This window comes from Oncorhynchus keta, chromosome 11 (assembly GCF_023373465.1).
Source record: "Oncorhynchus keta strain PuntledgeMale-10-30-2019 chromosome 11, Oket_V2, whole genome shotgun sequence".
NCBI classification, from domain to species: Eukaryota; Metazoa; Chordata; class Actinopteri; order Salmoniformes; family Salmonidae; genus Oncorhynchus; species Oncorhynchus keta.
Window position 1 is genome coordinate 47,128,081 of NC_068431.1, and position 22,309 is coordinate 47,150,389.

The 22,309-nt window shown below is 44.7% G+C and overlaps 1 protein-coding gene across 6 annotated transcripts in view; it reads left to right on the forward strand.

Moving 5' to 3' along the window:
- Positions 1-22,309, forward strand: part of LOC118390404 (leucine-rich repeat and calponin homology domain-containing protein 2-like) — a 75,449-nt gene that overhangs the window by 41,423 nt on the left and 11,717 nt on the right. Inside the window, exons 3-16 of one of the 6 annotated variants that reach the window (XM_035780932.2) lie at positions 4,841-4,967; positions 5,086-5,191; positions 5,383-5,519; positions 5,771-5,901; positions 6,135-6,222; positions 6,558-6,654; positions 6,775-6,878; positions 9,810-9,877; positions 10,234-10,353; positions 11,303-11,371; positions 11,632-11,694; positions 14,996-15,044; positions 15,231-15,272; positions 15,579-15,716. In XM_035780932.2, the coding sequence (XP_035636825.1) occupies positions 4,841-4,967; positions 5,086-5,191; positions 5,383-5,519; positions 5,771-5,901; positions 6,135-6,222; positions 6,558-6,654; positions 6,775-6,878; positions 9,810-9,877; positions 10,234-10,353; positions 11,303-11,371; positions 11,632-11,694; positions 14,996-15,044; positions 15,231-15,272; positions 15,579-15,716 (1,339 nt within the window). Of the gene's footprint in view, positions 1-4,840; positions 4,968-5,085; positions 5,192-5,382; positions 5,520-5,770; positions 5,902-6,134; positions 6,223-6,557; positions 6,655-6,774; positions 6,879-9,809; positions 9,878-10,233; positions 10,354-11,302; positions 11,372-11,631; positions 11,695-14,995; positions 15,273-15,578; positions 15,717-22,309 lie in introns of all 6 variants that reach the window. The other 5 variants (XM_035780930.2, XM_035780933.2, XM_035780934.2 and 2 more) reach the window with 5 other exon arrangements.

Sequence of the window (22,309 nt, forward strand, 5' to 3'; positions counted from 1 at the left end):
GACGTTTGGCATTTGTCAGAGAACACCAAGATTGGCAAATTCGCCACTGACGCCCTGTGCTCTTCACAGATGAAAGCAGGTTCACACTGAGGACGTGACAGAGTCTGGAGACGCCATGGAGAACGTTCTGCTGCCTGCAACATCCTCCAGCATGACCGGTTTGGCGGTGGGTCAGTCATGGTGTGGGGTGGCATTTCTTTGGGTGGCTGCACAGCCCTCCATGTGCTCGCCAGAGGTTGTCTGACTGCCATTAGGTACCGAGATGAGATCCTCAGACCCCTTGTGAGACCATATGCTGGTGCGGTTGGCCCTGGGTTCCTCCTAATGCAAGACAATGCTAGACCTCATGTGGCTGGAGTGTGTCAGCAGTTCCTGCAAGAGGGAGGCATTGATGCTATGGACTGGCCCGTCCGTTCCCCAGACCTGAATCCAATTGAGCACATCTGGGACATCAAGTCTCGCTCCATCCACCAACGCCACGTTGCACCACAGACTGTCCAGGAGTTGGCGGATGCTTTAGTCCAGGTCTGGGAGGAGATCCCTCAGGAGACCATTACGCCACCTCATCAGGAGCATGCCCAGGCGTTGTAGGGAGGTCATACAGGCTACTGATCAGGGAGGCCACACACACTACTGATCCTCATTTTGATTTGTTTTAAGGACATTACATCAAAGTTGGATCAGCCTGTAGTGTGGTTTTCCACTTTAATTTTGAGTGTGACTCCAAATCCAGACCTCCATGGGTTGATAAATTTGATTTCCATTGATACTTTTTGTGATTTTGTCAGCACATTCAACTATGTAAGTAAAAAAGTATTTAATAAGAATATTTCATTCATTCAGATCTAGGATGTGTTATTTTAGTGTTCCCTTTATTTTTTTGAGCAGTGTTTATAGAGCCACGATTGCCGGAACTCCCATTTCATATTGCTCAAATGAACAACAAAACTGGTTTAAAAAAACACATAAGTCAACACGTCACAGACCAACTCTCCCCTATTTGACCTAGATTTTGTGTGTATGTATTGATATGTACAGTTGAAGTCGGAAGTTTACATACACCTTAGCAAAATACATTTAAACTCAGTTTTTCATAATTCCTGACATTTAATCCTTGTAAACATTCACTGTCTTAGCATCACCTCAATATATATTCAGTTAGCATCACATCAATCTATATTTTAAGAATGTGAAATCAGAATAATTATAGAGAATTATTTATTTCAGCTTTTATTTCTTTCATCACATTCTCAGTGGGTCAGAAGTTTACATACACTCAATTAGTATTTGGTAGCGTTGCCTTTAAATTGTTTAACTTGGGTCAAACACTTAAGGTAGACTTCCACAAGCTACCCACAATAAGTTGGGTAGGTTTTGGCCCATTCCTCCTGACAGGGCTGGTGTAACTGAGTCAGGTTTGGAGGCCTCCTTGCTCGCACACACTTTTCCAGTTCTGCCCACAAATGTTCTTCAGGATTGAGGTCAGGGCTTTGTGATGGCCACTCCAATACCTTGACTTTGTTGTCATTCAGCCATTTTGCCACAACTTTGGAAGTATGCTTGGGGTAATTGTCTATTTGGAAGACCCATTTGCGACCAAGCTTTAACTTCCTGACTGATGTCTTGAGATGCTGCTTCAATATATCCCTAACCCTAACCAATCATTTTCTTCCCTCATGATGGCATCAATTTTGTGAAGTGCACCAGTCCCTCATTTTATTTTATTTATTTTACCTTTATTTAACTAGGCAAGTCAGTTAAGAATAAATTCTTATTTTCAATGACGGCCTAGGAACAGTGGGATAACTGCTGGTTCAGGGGCAGAACGACAGATTTGTACGTTGTCAGCTCGGGGATATGAACTTGCAACCTTTCTGTTACTTGTCCAACGATCTAACCACTAGGCTACCCTGCAGCAAAGCACCCCTACAACATGATGTGTGGTGTTCTTTGTCTTGCAAGTCTCCCCATTTTTCCTCCAAGCATGACGATGGTCATTCTGGCCAAACAGTTATATATATATATTTTTCATCCAACCAGAGGACATTTCTCCAAAAAGTATGATTTTTGTTTTCATGTGCAGTTGCAATCCGTAGTCTGGCTTTTTTTATGGCTGTTTTGGAGCAGTGGCTTCTTCCTTGCTTGACCGGCCTCTCAGGTTATGTCGATGTAGGACTCGTTTTACTGTGGCTAGAGATACTTTTGTACCTGTTTCCTCCAGCATCTTCACAAGGTCCTTTGCTGCGGTTCTGGGATTGATTTGCACTTTTCGCACCAAAGTACTTTCATCTCTAGGAGACAGAAGGCGTCTCCTTCCTGAGCGGTATGACGGCTACGTTGTCCCATGGTGTTTATACTTGCATACTATTGTTTGTACAGATGAACAACCAGACTTGTGGAGGTCTACAATCTTTGTAGACCTGGATGATTTGTTTTGATTTTTCACATGAAGTCAAGTAAAGAGGCACTGAGTTTGAAGGTAGGCCTTGAAATACATCCACAAGTACACCTCCAATTGACTCAAATGATGTCAATTAGCTTCTCAGAAGCTTCTAAAACCATCATATCATTTTCTGGAATTTTCCAAGTTGTTTAAAAGACACAGTCAACTTTGTGTATGTAAACTTCTGACCCACTGGAATTGTGATACAGTGAATTATAAGTGAAATAATCTGTCTGTAAACAATAGTTGGAAAAAAGACTTGTGTCATGCACAAAGTAGATGTCCTAACCGACTTGCCAAAACTATAGTTTAACAATAATTTTGTGGAGTGGTTGAAAAACCAGTTTTAATGATTCCATCCTAAGTGTTTGTAAACTTCCCACTGCAACTGTACGTGTTATGTGTGCCATTTTTCAAATCTATACTACTGGTCAAAAGTTTTAGAACACCAGCTCATTCAAGGATTTTTCTTTATTCAGACTATTTTCTAATTTGTATAATAAAAGCTAAGACGTCAAAACATTGAAATAACACATGGAATCATGTAGTGACCCAAAAAGTGTTAAACAAATCAAAATATATTTTATTTTTGAGATTCTTCAAATAGCTATCCTTGATGACAGCTTTGTACACTCTTGGCATTCATTCAACCAGCTTTATGAGGTCGTCACTGGAATGTGTTTTTCCTTCTTGTGAAGGTGGGGGTGTATAGAGAAGATACCCTATTTGGTAAAAGACCAAGTCCATATTATGGCAAGTACAGCTCAAATAAGCAAAAAGAAATGACAGTCCATCATCACTTTAAGACATGAAGGTCAGTCAATCTGGAAAATGTCAAGGACTTTGAAAGTTTTTCATGTGGAGTTGCAAAAACCATCAGGCACTATGATGAAACTGGCTCTCATGAGGACTGCCACAGGAATAGAAGACCCATAGTTACCTCTGCCGCAGAGGACAATTTCATTTAGAGCTACCAGCCTCAGAAATTGCAGCTTAAATAAATGCTTCACAGAGTTCAACAGACACATCTCAAAATTATTGATGATCATTGGAGACTGTGTGAATCAGGCCTCCATGGTTGAATTGCTGCAAGAAACCACTACTAAAGGACACCAATAAGAAGTAGACTTGCTTGTGCCAAGAAGCACGAGCAATGGACATTAGACCAGTGGAAATCTGTCCTTTTGGTCTGGAGTCCATATTGGAGATTTTTGGTTCCAACCGCCACATCTTTGTGACATGTGGATGTACGGATGAACTCCGCATGTGTATTTCCCACCTTAAAGCATGGAGGAGGAGGTGTGATGGTTTGGAGGTGCTTTGCTGGAGACACTGTCTGTGATTTATTTAGAATTGAAGGCACACTTAACCAACATGGTTGCATTCTGCAGCGATACTCCATCCCATCTGGTTTGGGCTTAGTCCCATTATCATTTGTTTTTCAACAGGACAATGACCCAACACACCTCAAGGCTGTGTAAGGGCTATTTTACCAAGAAGGTGAGTGATGGAGTGCTGCATCAGATTGCCTTGCCTCCACAATCCACCGACCTCAACTAAATTGAGCTGGTTTGGGATGTGTGAAGGAAAAGCAGCCAACAAGTGCTCAGCATATGTGGGAATTCCTTCAAGAGTGTTGGAAAAACATTTCAGGTGAAGCTAGTTGAGAGAATGCCAAGGGTGTGTGCAGCTGTCATCAAGGCAAAGGGTGGCTATTTGAAGAATCTGAAATATAACATACATTTTGATTTGTTTAACACTTTTTGGGGGGGTTACACGATTCCATATGTGTCATTTCATAGTTTCGATTTCTTCACTATTCTACAATGTTGAAAATAAAGAAAAACCCTTGAATGAATAGGTGTTCTAAAACGTTTGACCGGTAGTGTATGTAGTTCTGTCTTTGAGCTGTTCTTGTCTATTAATGTTCTGTATTATGTTTCATGTTTTGTGTGGGCCCCAAGAAGAGTAGCTGCTGCTTTCGCAACAGCTAATGGGGAACCTAATAGAATACCCCAAAATATAGTTGCTACGTGACAGAGTGCTTGCTTTGTTATCCAACTGATCATGTGTCCTTTCTGTCATGCTGTGAACCCCATTCATTGCTGATCACAACTATATTCAGTTTTATTCTGCTTTATCTCAGGAGAATGGTGTTCCCCTTTCAGGGACTTCACAGGATCAAGTAACAAGAGCATTTCCTCTTTCATAGTGTGAGAAATACGCTGTGATGTTGTTTTTAAAGTTTTGAAGATGATTATATCTAGACAGTACTGTTCATTTCCTAGACACAATTAGATAGCAGTCTCCTCTGGTTTCACTAACATTATTTTAAGATGGTGTCCTTTGTTGCTGAATACTGACTATAGTGAATATGTGTATTTTGTCTTTCTGTAGCCGGAACCTTCTCTCAACATTGCCAAAATACCTGTTTAGCCTCCCCCTCAAAGTGCTGGTGGTGAGCAACAACAAGCTAGTGTCCATCCCAGAGGAAATTGGGAAGGCCAAAGAGCTGATGGAGTTGGTGAGCACTGGCCCAGAGCACATGAGTGTGCGTGTGTCTTTCCACGTGTATTTATGATCTATGTCCAGTCATTTGTAGGTCTCTGTATGACCGCCTGCTCTCGGTCTTCCCCCTGTAGGACATCAGCTGTAATGAGATCCAGGTGCTGCCCCCTCAGGTGGGGAGGCTCCAGGCCTTACGGGAACTCAACATCAGGAGGAACTGTCTTCACATGCTGCCTGAGGGTATGTAGCAGTTTCTGTTCTCTCCCCTGGTCCTTTTCACTCTTTCTTTCTTCCCAAACACCTCTCTGGACCCCAGAGCAGCGACAGATGCCAACTATATAGGTTTATCGTACTCTCTCTCCCTATTCTATATCTAACCCCATGCCTTTTATGCTTTCTTTATTTTTCTCTACCCCTCGCTCTCTCTCCAGAGTTGGCGGACCTGCCACTCACCAGACTAGACTTCTCCTGCAATAAGATCACAGAGATCCCTCCTGTCTACATGAGACTCAGGCAGCTGCAGCACATCATCCTCGACAACAACCCTATGCAGTCCCCACCTGCACAGGTGTGTGTGTGTGTTCTTGTGTGGCAACATCTGTGGTAGTTTGTGCTGTACTTGACATTTGGCGCTGCATGGTAATATCCGCTGCCATCTGGATGTGTATCAGGGATGTGGTTACAGTAATACACAGGTTACCCTCAGCTCGGCAATGTGCCTAGAACCCCCCCCACCCAGCTGTGACAGTATTCATGAAATACCACCATCTCCGAGGAACAATTGCACACTTAATTTCCTCTACTATTTGTGTATTTCAGATCTGCCTGAAGGGCAAGGTGCACATCTTTAAGTACCTGAACATCCAAACATGTAGGTTGAATAAGAAGCCTGACTCTCTGGACCTCCCCTCCCTGGGCAAACGCTGCCTTCCCCAGCCTCTGACCGACAGGTACACTCTTATATCATACTACTACGTATACTACAGACAAGACAATAGACCATATGCATCATGAATGGTGTGTTCCATTAAACTATAATGACAACTGGTATAACATATATTTGAAGATTACTGACACAGGTTCGACGTATTATGAAGTGCTTATGATGTCGTCATGATTGTGACTTGAAAAAAACTGTCTGACTCTCTTTTATTTCTGACTATCCCTTTATATGTCTCTGCAGCATGGAGGATTTTTACCCCAGTAAGAACCACGGTCCTGACTCTGGTATCGGCAGTGACAACGGGGATAAAAGACTGTCTACGACGGAGGTCAGAGTTCACCCACTGTAGTCAGACTGTAGTGAGGCTTAAACTGTACGAAGCCTATTGGTGTGCGTTCAACCACAGCAAATTGATACTGCCCCTGAATATTTATTCTATAGGCATTGGTGGTACTCATTTTAGGTGCTGGAACACCATAATATTTTGCAGGAACTAAAGCAGTAGAATATTTGAGGTGCCTGTACAATGTTCCTGTCAGCTCCGGCCCAAGTCAACCACCTTCTGTAGGTCATGCAGACATGTTCAGTACACTCGTTTATGGTTCACGCTCACTTACCTCTTAAGTTCCCTTCTCCTCCTCGCCCCTCCCTCTCTTCCTCTAGCCTTCTGACGATGACACCATCAGCCTGCACTCTCAGGTCTCAGAGACGGCCCGCGCCGACGCGCTCTCTCTCCTCTCCAAGATGGACTCAGGCAAAGGTAAGGCCTGTTTTTAGATGCAGTGGATTTGACTGTTCGGTAACAGTATTTGAGGAATATTGTGCTCAACTGGCTACAAGCACATAGTCTGAGGTTCAACCTGGTGTGTTGTGCCCGTAGATCAGGAACCCTATGACTTCATCGAGCCCAACCCAGAGGAGGATGCTGCCCTGTCAGAGGGGGATGGGCAGCAGAGTGGTGGACCCTACATCTCCTGTATAAAGGTACATCACAAGACATCCATAGGGTGTCCGTATGGCCACTACACGTACACCAGTAACTAGCCTTCCTCTGTCGAGCTATCCGCGGGTGAGGTACTGTGCTACCACTCTCTGTTTATTTTCCACTATTAGCTCCGGGGTATAGGAGATTGTTAGTACAAGCTTAATCCCTGCTTAAAATTAATCATACCTTTCATCAAGTCATAAAACTTGCGATCCCATACCTGACATTCACAGCTCTTAAGTCCCCTAAATCAGGCAAAGAATTAAAGTACAATATATATATATTTTTCAATTGTTTATTTAACCTTTTATTTAACTAGTGTTTGGTTCTGAAAATATGAAATATACTTATTAATGTCACTGAGGGAGAGAGGAGAATGTATAACATTTCCGTTCTGTCCCGATATGTTATTGTTAGCCATCAGGGATCCTATTCGAGGAGAATGTACCCAGTCTGGTACGAGTCAACATGACAGCCATGAGTTGGAGGAGTGAACATTTTGGGGCAGAGGTCAGGTTAGAGGAAGTGAGGAAGAACTGATATCACTAAGGTTCTGTCTAGCAACAGAGATGCATTGGCTGTTCAAATGTGTAGGAGGAGACTCGGGGTTAAATAGGGTTAAATATCAGTGCTTGTGTGAATATATATATATTTTGTGTTATGCAGCTGTATGGACCCAATTGGTGAATAAACTTGGTTGGAGCTTTCATAGTGTCCGTCGATTTCTTACTCTGATATTTAGAACCTAACGCTAGGCAAGTCAGTTAAGAACAAATTCTTATTTACAATGACGGCCTACCAGAAGGCAAAAGTGAGGTCCATTTCTGTATGGACCTCACATTATGCACAGGGGCATTGTCATGCTGAAACAGGAAAGGGCCTTCCCCAAACTGTTGCCACAAAGTTGGAAGCACAGAATCATCTATACGGTCATTGTATGCTGTAGCGTTAATATTTAACTTCCCTGGAACTAAGGGACCTAGGCCAAACCATGAAAAACAGCCCAGACCATTATTCCTCCTCCACCAGACTTTACAGTTGGCACTATGCATTCGGGCAGGTAGCGTTCTCCTGGAATCCACCAAACCCAGATGATTCTGTCGGACCAGATGATGAAACGTGATTCATTCACTCCGGAGAACACGTTTCCACTGCTCCAGAGTCTAATGCGAGCTTTACATCACTCCAGCCGACGCTTGGCATTGTGCATGGTGATCTTAGGCTTGTGTGCGGCTGCTCGGCCATGGAAACCCATGTCATGAAGCTCCCAACAAACAGTTATTGTGCTGACGTTGCTTCCAGAAGAAGTTTGGAACCCTGTAATGAGCGTTGCAACTGAGGACAGACAGTTTTTAACGCACTTCAGCACTCGGTGGTCATGTTCTGTGAGCTTGTGTGGCCTACCACTCAGCGGCTGAGCCGTTGTTGCTCCTAGACATTTCCTCTTCACAATAACAGCACTTACAGTTGACCAAGGCAGCTCTAGCAGGGCAGAAATTTGATGTGATGATCTGACTTGTTGGAAAGGTGATATCCTATGCCACATTAAGTCACTGAGCTCTTCAGTACAGACCGTTCTGACTTTCCTAGTTAAATAAATTCCATTCTACTGCCAATGTTTACATGGCTGTGTGCTCGATTTTTGTACACCTGCCGGAAACACCTGTGAGCTGAAATAGCCAAATCCACTAATTTGAAGGGGTTTCGACATGACCTTTGCCATGTAGTGTAGATTAGTGCGATTGTGGAGTTGTCACAGAGCTGGTGTCGGCCTGGAGTCTGTTCATATATACTCTGTTACAAACTTCCGTGTTAAGCATTGTTGATTGAAGAGGTGAATTATTTCTTCCTGCTGTGCCAATCAGGTCCGCAGTCTGAAGTGCGAGAGATCCTGTGTGGTGGCTCGTGCCAAGCTTGCCAAGCCCAAGGGGGGGTGGGAGCTAAATGAGACGACAACCTATCTTTTTCTGCTTTATGCATGGTGTGATACTATTCATTGAAGTGTGCATATTTATGACATGTCAATGGGGTTACCTTATTGTGGTTATTGATGATTTCAAGTATGTATTTTGACCGTGTATTTGTGATTTGGTCGGAAGTGGTTTCTTCTAAGGCGAAGGCCGTGTTGAGATGTACTTAAGCCCTGTCATTTCATTGTTGGGCAGACCGAGGCGGGGTAAGGATGGAATGCTGCCATTGGTTTCAGGCATGATTGGGGTTTGTTTGATTTATTGAGCTCAACCTTTCTTTGATTCATTTTCAGTTGTTTGTTTATGTTACCGGTCTACGCCCTGTTTGTTTAATTGTTTGTACAATTATACGTAGTGTACAGTTTGCCACTCCTGCACTGTAAATAAATGTCCTGGACATTGTACTTCCTCTTCTTGCTGCCTCTTCACTGAAACCTCCACCAAAAGTAAGGCCTGCCTTACGAATGGAAGAGGCAAATAGATAATCTTGATCGTTTTTTATGTGGGGGGGGACTTGTGGAATAAGCCAAGGCACAGCGCTTAAAGGCCAAGTGAAATGTGTCTCGACCTGACTTGGATCGATAATGGAAAACAGGCTTGTTGATTGAACCTGGATAGTAGTGTAGGGGTTTTACACATCTTGTTATAAACTGGGTGGTTCGGGCCCTGAATGCTGATTGGCTGACAACCGTGGTACATCAGACCGTATACCACGGGTATGACAACACATTTCTTTTTACTGTTCTGATTACGTTGGTAACCAGTTTATAATAGCAATAAGGCACCTAGCAATAAGGGCTGTATCCAAGCATTCTGCATTGTGGCACACATATGAACAGCCCTTAGCCGTGGTATATTGGCCATATACCACACCTCCTCTGGCCTTATTGCTTAACTATAACTTTTAAAAAAAAAATGTTTTTATTGAATTAATGAATCTGACTTTGTTCTGTGTTTCAGGAATTGGAGAAGGTTCTTAACAAGTCACACCAAAGCAAAGATAAGGAAAGCTGGAAAGAGGAGTCTGGGTAAGTCCTCACTACACGGATAGACAGGAGGAGGAAGGGCAGAGAATTCACCTTGATAGAAGCTAGATGATAGAAGCTAGATGATAGCAGCTAGATGATAGCAGCTAGATGATAGCAGCTAGATGATAGCAGCTAGATGATAGCAGCTAGATGAAGATGATAGCAGCTAGATGATAGCAGCTAGATGATAGCAGTCGTGAAATAATAACAACAGGCCGGGACAGTAGACATGCTGAGAAGGCTGCCGTTGGATAGCTGCCACTATGGTATGGCCACATTGTGAGTTCATGTTATTACAGTGCGAGTGTGAAGCAGTTGGCGTAGGTTTCTGACTGTCATGTCCCTGTGGCCTGCAGCTCTGATAAAGATCAGCTAGCTGAGGAGGAGGAAGAGGAGGAGGAGGAGGAAGAGCTGAAGGAGGTGCTGGACCTGAGGAAGATTGCCGTCCAGCTCCTGCAGCAGGAGCAACAGAACAGGTGAGAGGCTGACCTCTGACCCCATGGTCGTTTCCTACTCTCTGACCTCACCTCACTCTGATCCCTGCTCCTAGCCCCATATCTCTCTGTCCTCTTCACCTCTGCTGAGCTCAGCATCCCCCGCCCTCACCTCTGCTGAGCTCAGCATCCCCCACCCTCACCTCTGCTCGCGCTCTCTCACTCCATCCTTGACCCCTTATCAGTGAAAGGGCAGGAAGATCCTGGGATGTTCTTGGAGGAGAGGGTTGGAAGGGGGAAGGACTCTTCTTTTCATTCTACAAGACAGGAAAGAAAAGGACTTGATTTACAACCTTGACAGTCATGGGTTTCTGACTGGTTATTGGGGTTCTACCCATAGTTATTAGGTTAACAATAATGAATTGTCAGCGTGAGCCATTCATAGCTGTTGCAGACAGCAGGTGATACGTGAAGAGTGCACGTTATCATTTCTCTTGCATTGGGTCCTTCTATACGCTCTCAGAAGAAAGGGTTCCAAAAGGGTTATTCGGCTGTCCCCATACGATAAACCCTTTTTGGTTCCAGGATGAACCTTTTTGGTTCCATGTAGAACCCTCTGTGGGAAAAGGGTTCGGCCTGTAACCAAAGAAAAACAGTTCTTCAAAGGGTTCTCCTGTGGGGACAGCTGAAGAACCTTTTTAGGTTCTAGATAGAACCTTTTTTCCCAAGAGTGTATTACCTGTGTTTTATCCATTGTATGCGTAGACCTTAGTTCCTTTCCAGACATTTTACTACTCTTCTTTCTCCTGAAGTTACTCCATCACCACGCTCTAACTATCTCTATTCCTGCTCTGCATCTAACGAACCTCCCTGTCATTGGCTCCCCTCTTCTCTCCTCTTATTCCCTCCCTGCTTCATCCATCTCCTGCTCCTCCTCCACCTCGCCTCTTCCTTGGACCTGATTGGTGCACACATGATGTGTGGCTACTAGACGACGATCCTTAATTTGTAGAGCAGAGAGTCTAATTCATCGAAGGAGGGTTGCCGGCCGTGCACACAGGTAGAGACAGATGTGTGATAGAGTGAGATTGTGAACGTTTAAGGAGGTGGATGTATGTATAGAAAACTGTCAGGTTGGAGAATTAAATGCATGTTTCTGTGCCTTGTGAGATGAATGCACACCCTTCTATAGATTGTCTGTTGTTCTCCAGTTCTTAAATCCACCTGGACCCATTCTATATCATGACTGCCTGAACACATTGTGCCTGCAGAGAGAAAATGGAGAGATGGTACTAACCACCCCTCTGTCTACCTGTCCAGGTTCCTAAGTCACTCTGGCAGCTCCGGCAGCAAACAACGGTCCCCCTCTCAGGCTATCCGCAGGTACGTACAGCACAGCTCTACCTAAACACATTACTTCTGCCCGTTACACTCTAAGACCTTGGGTCACGTGCATAAAACTAGCCTGTTTCCTGGGCGCAAGTTGAGCCGAGTCATAAACTCAAAAGCATGCCATCATCGAAACTGTCCCAGTGACTCGTGTTATAGGATCTTGTCTCAAAAGTACAGTGCATTCGGAAAGTATTCAGACCCCTTGACTTTTTCCACATTTTGTTACATTACAGCCTTATTCTAAAATGTATTAAATAATTGTTTTCCCTCATCAATCTACACTAGAGGTCGACCGATTATGATTTTTCAACGCTGATACCGATACCGATTTATTGGAGGACCAAAAAAAGCCGGTATCGATTAATCGGCTGATTTTTAAAAAATATATTAAAAAAATTATGTATTTGTAATAATGACAATTACAACAATACTGAATGAACCCTTATTTTAACTTAATATAATACATCAATAAAATAAATTTAGCCTCAAATAAATAATGAAACATGTTCAATTTGGTTTAAATAATGAAAAAAGAAAGTGTACGCACAATATCCAATAATGACAAAGTGAAAACAGGTTTTTAGAAATGTTTGCAAATTTATTAAAATCGAAAACAGAACAACCATATTTACATAAGTATTCAGACCCGTTGCTCTGAGACTCAACATTGAGCCCAGGATCATCCTTGAGATGTTTTTACAACTTGATTGGAGTCCACATGTGGTAAATTCAATAGATGGGACATGATTTGCAAAGGCACACACCTGTCTATATAAGGTCCCACAGTTGACAGTGCATGTCAGAGCAAAAACCAAGCCATGAGGTCGAATGAATTGTCTGTAGAGCTCAGAGACAGGATTGTTTCAAGGCACAGACCTGGGGAAGGGTACCAAAACATTTCTGCAGCATTGAAGATCCCAAAGAACACTGTGGCCTCCATAATTTTTAAATGGACAACGTTTGGAACCACTAAGACTCTTCCTAGAGCTGGCTGCCCGGCCAAACTGAGCAATCGGGTGAGAAGGGCCTTGGTCAGTGAGGTGACCAAGAACCCGATGGTCACTATGACAGAGCTCCACAGTTCCTCTCTGGAGATGGTTGTCCTTCTAGAAGGTTCTCCCATTTCTGCAGCACTACACCAATCAGGCCTTTATGTTAGAGTGGCCAGACGGAAGCCACTCCTCAGTAAAAGGCATATGACAGCCCGCTTGGAGTTTGCCAAAAGGCGCCTAAAGTACTCTCAAACCATGAGAAACAATATTCTCAGGTCTGATGAAACCGAGATTGAACTCTTTGGCCTGAATGCCAAGCGTTATGTCTGGAGGAAATCTGGCACCATCCCTACAGTGAAGCATGGTGGTGGCAACATCATGGTGTGGGGATGTCTTTCAGCTGCAGGTACTGGGAGACTAGTCAGGATCGGGGGAAAGATCAATGGAGCATAGTACAGCGAGATCCTTCATGAAAACCTGCTCCAGAGCACTCAGAACCTCATACTGGGGCGAGGGTTCACCTTCTAACAGGACAAAAACCCTAAGTACACAGCCAAGACAACGCAGGAGTGGCTTCGGTTTACAAGTCTCTGAATGTCCTTGAGTGGCCCAGCCAGAGCCCGGACTTGAACCCGATCGTACATCTCTGGAGAGACCTGAAAATAGCTGTGCTGTGATGCTCCCCATCCAACCTGACAGCGCTTGAGAGGATCTGCAGAGAAGAATGGGGAAAAACTCCCCAAATATAGGTGTGCCAAGCTTGTAGTGTCATACCCAAGAGGACTTGAGGCTGTAGTAATCGCTGGCAAGGTGCTTCAATAAAGCACGGAGTAAAGGGTCTGAATACTTATGTAAATGTGATATTTCCATATTTTTTATGTATTTTTTTTAAATATATAAATTAGCAAATTTAATTTAAGGGGTGGATCAGCTTAATATTGCGGAAAGAATGTTGCTTCCATCAATGTAATTGTCTGCATAATTTCCAATCCCCCATATATATTTTAGGGTAAATATATATATCCATATACATACTTACATACACATACCTATATAGACATACATACTTTTTTAAGAATATACCTTTATTCCCCGCAAACCCTACCACCCTTCCCCCAATTGGCGTAAACGAATAAACACTTAGGCTTTTACTTTCAGTTTATACATCTTATACACATTTTACAGACAATCTATTTTACAATAGTTAAATATTGTTTGTTTTTATTCCTTCCTCTATTTCTGATGTCCATCCAGTTTGATTTCTATTTGTAACTGTGCTATTTCACCAAACTTCTGAACCCATATACATTTTACAGACGCCGTATGTTTTACATTGGTTACCTTGTTATTAGTCCCACCCTTCAGCTCCATTCAACCTCTCCCATCCATTTTGGATTTCTATTTGCCATATAATTTTTCAACTGTACTGTGATGGTTCACAAAAGTATTGGACCTTTCTATTCTCATAGGTTCTACAGATTGTAAATGAAAAATAAAACATTTAGCTAAAATAATTATTATATTATTGATTGATTGACTGTTTTTTCTTTGTCATTATGGGGTATTGTGTGTAGATTGAGGGGGGAAAACTATTCAATCCATGTTAGAATAAGGCTGTAACATAACAAAATGTGGAAAAAAGTCACGCGGTCTGAATACTTTCTGAATGCACTGTAGCTATAACTACGAGTAATTACATTTTTACATGCGAGTCATTTAGCAGACGCTCTTATCCAGAGCGACTCAGAGATAGTGAGTGCATACTTTTCGTTTTGTACTGGTCCCCCGTAGGAATCAAACCCACAACCACAGCATTGCACATGCTCTACCAATTGAGCTACACCAAATCAAGTCCAATTTTATTGGTCGCATACACATATTTAGCAGATGTTATTGCCGGTGTTGCGAAATGCTTGTGTTCCTCGCTCCGACAGTGCAGTAGTATCTAACAATTTACAACAATACACACAAATCTAAAAGTAAAAGAATGTCATGAAGAAATATGTCAATATTAGGATGAGCAACGTCTGAGTGGCATTGACTAAAATACAGTAGAATAGAATACAGTATATACATATGAGATGAGTAAAGCAGTATGTAATAATTTCATAAAGTGACTAGTGTTCCATTATTCAGGTGGCCAGTGATTCCATGTCTATGCAGTAAAGGTTCCATTGTCTGTTGTTATTGACTGTTGGCTGCCCTCGTGATGACACACTGTCCAATAAATGAGGGTATTGTCCATGAAGGTAAATACGTGTGACTGAGTGAGTCCGTGTGTTTTCCTGTCTCTCTCCTAGTGCCTCTCTGGATGAAGCGAACAGTGGCACGTCAGTGCTGAGTGGGCAGGTAAGTACTTCCTGTCCTGTTTTCCACAGGGAACATGCTACTCATTGTTCCCATTTTGTGCGAGTAATACTACACCGTGGCCATTGTTTTCAGTTCCCCTTTTTAATGTGTCCGCGTGCGAGGCCTTGGTTTTGGTGTCTGGGTTTCACTCATGTCGTTCACCTCTCTCTGTCTCTCTCTGGAAAGGACCCTGACTTCACAGACGACGACGACGACACTTTCTCTGAGGTCCTCCATTTTCATTCGTGCCTTTTTTTGTTTCCTCACCCTCATCACCGTCCATGTGAAGACGTGGCTGTGTGCATGTTAGCCTTTTATAACTGAGTGACGTAGGGAGAGGCTTTAGGTCAATCATCTCTTTTAAATGATGTTCTAGTAGTGCTGCTAAAGCCAAGGGGGTTTTGTCCATTATTGCATTGCCATTTGGTTAATACAGTGTCTAGTATCTTGACCCGTCTCTCTCTCTGTCTCTCTCTCTCTGTCTCTCTCTCTGTCTCTCTCTCTGTCTCTCTGTCTCTCTCTCTGTCTCTGCAGCCCTCCTCTTCATGCTCCTACGATGGCAGCCTGAAATCCGAGTCAGACACGGAGCCAAAGTGGCCAGAGGTTCCACCTGTACTCAACCAGAACGAGGAGCGCAGGAGGAACAAGTATCTGAGGAAAGATTATCTGAAGGTAAGGAGACCATTGCTTCCACATTGCACTCTGAATCCCATGATGTTGATTTCTATATGTATTTATTAAGGATCCCCATTAGCTGTTGCCAAGGCAGAAGCTACTCTTCCTGGGGTCCAGCAACATTAAGGCTGTTATATGTACAATTTTAGATATTACATGATGTTACATTTCACATCACATTAAGTGTGTTCCCTCAGGCCACTACTCTACTACCACATATCTACAATACGAAATCCATCTGTACGTGCGTGTCTTATCATGTGCGTGTTTCAGCGTGTCTGTGTGTGTCTCTTCACAGGTGTATTTTAGTCTTTTTTTTTATTTATTTTGATCTGATTCTACTTTCTTGCATCGGTTACCTGATGTGGAATAGAGTAGTACTTTGCGCCTCCCATAATATGTTCTTGACTTGGGGACTGTGAAGAGACCTCTGGTGGTATGTCTTGTGGGGTGTACATGGGTGTCTGAGCTGTGTGCTAGTCGTTTAAACAGACAGCTGGGTGCATTCAGCTTGTCAACACTTCTTACAAAAACAAGTAGTGATGAAGTCAATCTCTCCACCACTTTGAGCCATGAGAGACTTCCAAACATGTTATTAATGTTAGCTCTCCGTGTATGTTTAAGGGCCAGTCATGCTGCCCTGTTCTGAGCCAATGGTAATTTTCTGAGGTCCCTCTTTGTGGCATCTGACCACACCTGTAGTCCAGGTGTGACAAAACTAGGGCCTGTACGACCTGCCTTGTTGATAGTGTTGTTAAAAAGGCAGGCAGAACAGCACTTTTTTATGTATCAACATGTTTGACCACGACAGTTTACAAACCAGGGTTACTCCAAGCAGTTTAGTCACCTCAACTTGCTCAAATTCTACTTTATTAATCAGAAGATTTAGTTGAGGTTTAGAGTTTAGTGAATGATCTTTCCCAAATGCTTATAGTTTTTGAAATATTTAGGACGAACATGTTCCTTGCCACCCTTTCTGAAACTAACTGCAGCAACTTCTTCGGAATCGGTGTCCCTTCCACGGAACGGTTGAGCTAGCGTAGGCTAATGCTATTAGCATTAGCAAGACAATTTCCCAGGCCATAGACATATCTGATATTGGCAGAAAGCCTAAATTATTTTTTATCTAACTGCACTGTCCAATTTACAGAAGCTAGTACAGTTAAAAAAAATACCATGCTATTGTTTGAGGAGAATGCACAATTTTGAACATGGAAAGTTATTAATAAACAAATTAGGCACATTTGGGCTGTCTTGAAACAACATTTTGAACAGAAATGCAATGGTTCATTGGCTCAGTCTAAAACTTTGCACATACACTGCTGTCATCTAGTGGCCAAAATGTAAATTGCACCTGTGCTGGAATAATACATTATTATCAAAGCAAATTTTATTGGTCACTTACACATGGTTAGCAGGTGTTAATGTGAGTGTAGCGAAATGCTTGTGCTTCTAGTTCCTACCGTGCAGTAATATTTAACAGGTAATCTAACAATTCCTAACAATTTCACAGCAACTACCTTATATACACAAGTGTAAAGGAATGAATAAGAATATGTACATGTAAATATATGGATGAGCGATGGCCGAACGGCATAGGCAAGATGCAGTAGATGGTGTAGAGTACAGTATATCCATATGAGATGAGTAATGTAGGGTATGTAAACATTATATAAAGTGGCATTGTTTAAAGAGACTAGTGATACATTTATTACATGCAATTTTTTATTATTAAAGTATGTTGGCAGCAGCCACTCAATGTTAGTGATGACTGTTTAACAGTCTGATGGCCTTGAGATAGAAGCTGTTTTTCATTTTCTCGGTCCTAGCTTTGATGCACCTGTACTGACCTCACCTTCTGGATGATAGCAGGGTGAACAGGCAGTGGCTCGGGTGGTTGTTGTCCTTGATTATCTTTTTGGTCTTCCTGTGTTGTAGGTGTCCTGGAGGGCAGGTAGTTTGCCCCTGGGGATGCGTTGTGCTGACCTCACTACCCTCTGGAGAGCCTTACGGTTGTGGGTGGAGCAGTTTCCGTACCGGGCGGTGATACAGCCCGACAGGATGCTCTCGATTGTGCATCTGTAAATGTTTGATTGTTTTTGGTGACAGGACAAATTTCTTCAGCCTCTTGAGGTTGAAGAGGCTCTGTTGCTCCTTCTTCACCACACTGTCTCTGTGGTTGGACCATTTCAGTTTATCCGTGATGTTTATGCCGAGGAACTTAAAACTTTCCACCTTCTCCACTACTGTCCCGTCGATGTGGATAGTGGGCTGCTCCCTCTGCTGTTTCCTGAAGTCCACGATCATCTCCTTTGTTTTGTTGACGTTGAGTGTGAGGTTATTTTCCTGACACCACACTTCGAGGGCCCTCACCTCCTCCCTGTAGTCCTTCTCGACGTTGTTGGTAATCAAGCCTACTACTGTAGTGTCGCCTAAAAACTTGATGATTGAGTTGGAGGCGTGCATGGCCACGCAGTCATGGGTGAACAGGGAGTACAGGAGAGGGCTGATGCACCCTTGTGGGGCCGCGGGTTGGAGATTTTGTTTCCTACCCTCTCCACCTGCGGGCGTCCCGTCAGAAAGTCCAGGATCCAGTTGCACAGGGCGGTGTCGAGACCCAGGGTCTCGAGCTTAATGACGAGTTTAGAGGGTACTATGGTGTTGAATGCTGAGCTGTAGTCGATGAACAGCATTCTTACATAGGTATTCCTCTTTTCCAAGTGGGTTAGGACAGTGTACAGTGTGATTGTTGTCTGTGGACCTATTGGGGGCGGTAAGCAAATTGGAGTGGGTCTAGGGTGTTCCCGTAGGGTGGAGGTGATATGATCCTTGACTAGTCTCTCAAAGCACTTCATGATGACGGAGGTGAGTGCTATAGGGCGATAGTCGTTCAGCTTAGTTACCTTAGCTTTCTTGGGAACAGGAACAATGGTGGCCCTCTTGAAGCATGTGGGAACAGCACACTGGGATAGGGATTGATTGAATATATCCGTAAACACACCAACCAGCTGGTCTACGCATGCTCTGAGGACGTGGCTAGGGATGGAGTCTGGGTTGGCAGCCTTGCGAGGGTTATTAACACGTTTAAATGTTTTACTCACATTGGCTGGGCTGAAGGAGAGGCCGCAGGTTTTGGTGGAGGGCCGTGGCAATGTATTGTCCTCAAAGCGAGCAAAGAAGTTGTTTAGTTTGTCTGGGAGCAAGACATGGCATTTCAAAGATGATGGTACAAACAAAATACTAAAGAACAGGTGGTTTTTTATTTATATTATGTTTTACCAGATATATTGTGTTATATTCTCCTACATTACAAATTTCCACAAACTGCAAAGTGTTTCCTTTCAAATGGTACCAATAATATGCATATCCTTGGTTCAGGGCCTGAGCTACAGGCAGTTATATTTGGGTATGTCATGGAATCCACCTGTGATAAATTCAATTGATTGGACATTATTTGGGAATGTAAGGTCTATGTCTATGTAAGGTCCCACAGTTGGCCGTGCATGTCAGAGCAAAAACCAAGCCACGAGGTCAAAGGAATTGTCCTTAGAGCTCCGACGCAGGATTGTGTCGAGGCACAGATCTAGGGAAGGGTAGCAAAAATAGTCTGCAGCATTGAAGGTCTCCAAAAACACACGTTTGGAACCACCAAGACTCTTCCTAGAGCTGTCCGCCCGGGCAAACTGAGCAATCGGGGGAGAAGGGCCTTTGTCTGGGAGGTGACCAAGAATCTGATGGTCACTCTGACAGAGCTCCAGAGTTCCTCTGTGGAGATGGCCAGAAGCCAGATGGAAGCCACTCCTCAGTAAAAGGCACATGACAGCCCACTTGGAGTTTGCCAAAAGGCACCGAAATGACTCTGACCATGAGAAACCAGATCTTCTGGTCTGATGAAACCAAGATTGAACTCTTTAGCCTGAATGCCAAGCTTCATGTCTGGAGGAAACCTGGCACCATCCCTACGGTGAAGCATGGTGGTAGCGGCATCATACTGTGGGGATGCTCTTATCCAGAGCGACTTACAAATTGGTGCATTCATTCACCTTATGACATCCAGTGGAACAGCCACTTTACAATAGTGCATCTAAATCTTTTAAGGGGGGTGAGAAGGATTACTTTATCCTATCCTAGGTATTCCTTAAAGAGGTGGGGTTTCAGGTGTCTCCGGAAGGTGGTGATTGACTCCGCTGTCCTGGCGTCGTGGGGGAGTGTGTTCCACCATTGGGGAGCCAGAGCAGCGAACAGTTTTGACTGGGCTGAGCGGGAACTGTACTTCCTCAGTGGTAGGGAGGCGAGCAGGCCAGAGGTGGATGAACGCAGTGCCCTTGTTTGGGTGTAGGGCCTGATCAGAGCCTGGAGGTACTGAGGTGCCGTTCCCCTCACAGCTCCGTAGGCAAGCACCATGGTCTTGTAGCGGATGCGAGCTTCAACTGGAAGCCAGTGGAGAGAGAGGAGGAGCGGGGTGACGTGAGAGAACTTGGGAAGGTTGAACACCAGACGGGCTGCGGCGTTCTGGATGAGTTGTAGGGGTTTAATGGCACAGGCAGGGAGCCCAGCCAACAGCGAGTTGCAGTAATCCAGACGGGAGATGACAAGTGCCTGGATTAGGACCTGCGCCGCTTCCTGTGTGAGGCAGGGTCGTACTCTGCGGATGTTGTAGAGCATGAACCTACAGGAACGGGCCACCGCCTTGATGTTAGTTGAGAACGACAGGGTGTTGTCCAGGATCACGCCAAGGTTCTTAGCGCTCTGGGAGGAGGACACAATGGAGTTGTCAACCGTGATGGCGAGATCATGGAACGGGCAGTCCTTCCCCGGGAGGAAGAGCAGCTCCGTCTTGCCGAGGTTCAGCTTGAGGTGGTGATCCGTCATCCACACTGATATGTCTGCCAGACATGCAGAGATGCGATTCGCCACCTGGTCATCAGAAGGGGGAAAGGAGAAGATTAATTGTGTGTCGTCTGCATAGCAATGATAGGAGAGACCATGTGAGGTTATGACAGAGCCAAGTGACTTGGTGTATAGCGAGAATAGGAGAGGGCCTAGAACAGAGCCCTGGGGGACACCAGTGGTGAGAGCGCGTGGTGAGGAGACAGATTCTCGCCACGCCACCTGGTAGGAGCGACCTGTCAGGTAGGACGCAATCCAAGCGTGGGCCGCGCCGGAGATGCCCAACTCGGAGATGGTGGAGAGGAGGATCTGATGGTTCACAGTATCGAAGGCAGCCGATAGGTCTAGAAGGATGAGAGCAGAGGAGAGAGAGTTAGCTTTAGCAGTGCGGAGCGCCTCCGTGATACAGAGAAGAGCAGTCTCAGTTGAATGACTAGTCTTGAAACCTGACTGATTTGGATCAAGAAGGTCATTCTGAGAGAGATAGCGGGAGAGCTGGCCAAGGACGGCACGTTCAAGAGTTTTGGAGAGAAAAGAAAGAAGGGATACTGGTCTGTAGTTGTTGACATCGGAGGGATCGAGTGTAGGTTTTTTCAGAAGGGGTGCAACTCTCGCTCTCTTGAAGACGGAAGGGACGTAGCCAGCGGTCAGGGATGAGTTGATGAGCGAGGTGAGGTAAGGGAGAAGGTCTCCGGAAATGGTCTGGAGAAGAGAGGAGGGGATAGGGTCGAGCGGGCAGGTTGTTGGGCGGCCGGCCGTCACAAGACGCGAGATTTCATCTGGAGAGAGAGGGGAGAAAGAGGTCAGAGCACAGGGTAGGGCAGTGTGAGCAGAACCAGCGGTGTCGTTTGACTTAGCAAACGAGGATCGGATGTCGTCGACCTTCTTTTCAAAATGGTTGACGAAGTCATCTGCAGAGAGGGAGGAGGGGGGGGGGAGGATTCAGGAGGGAGGAGAAGGTGGCAAAGAGCTTCCTAGGGTTAGAGGCAGATGCTTGGAATTTAGAGTGGTAGAAAGTGGCTTTAGCAGCAGAGACAGAGGAGGAAAATGTAGAGAGGAGGGAGCGAAAGGATGCCAGGTCCGCAGGGAGGCGAGTTTTCCTCAATTTCCGCTCGGCTGCCTGGAGCCCTGTTCTGTGAGCTCGCAATGAGTCGTCGAGCCACGGAGCGGGAGGGGAGGACCGAGCCGGCCTGGAAGATAGGGGACATAGAGAGTCAAAGGATGCAGAAAGGGAGGAGAGGAGGGTTGAGGAGGCAGAATCAGGAGATAGGTTTGAGCAGAGGGAAGAGATGATAGGATGGAAGAGGAGAGAGTAGCGGGGGAGAGAGAGCGAAGGTTGGGACGGCGCGATACCATCCGAGTAGGGGCAGTGTGGGAAGTGTTGGATGAGAGCGAGAGGGAAAAGGATACAAGGTAGTGGTCGGAGACTTGGAGGGGAGTTGCAATGAGGTTAGTGGAAGAACAGCATCTAGTAAAGATGAGGTCGAGCGTATTGCCTGCCTTGTGAGTAGGGGGGGAAGGTGAGAGGGTGAGGTCAAAAGAGGAAAGGAGTGGAAAGAAGGAGGCAGAGAGGAATGAGTCAAAGGTAGACGTGGGGAGGTTAAAGTCGCCCAGAACTGTGAGAGGTGAGCCGTCCTCAGGAAAGGAGCTTATCAAGACATCAAGCTCATTGATGAACTCTCCGAGGGGACCTGGAGGGC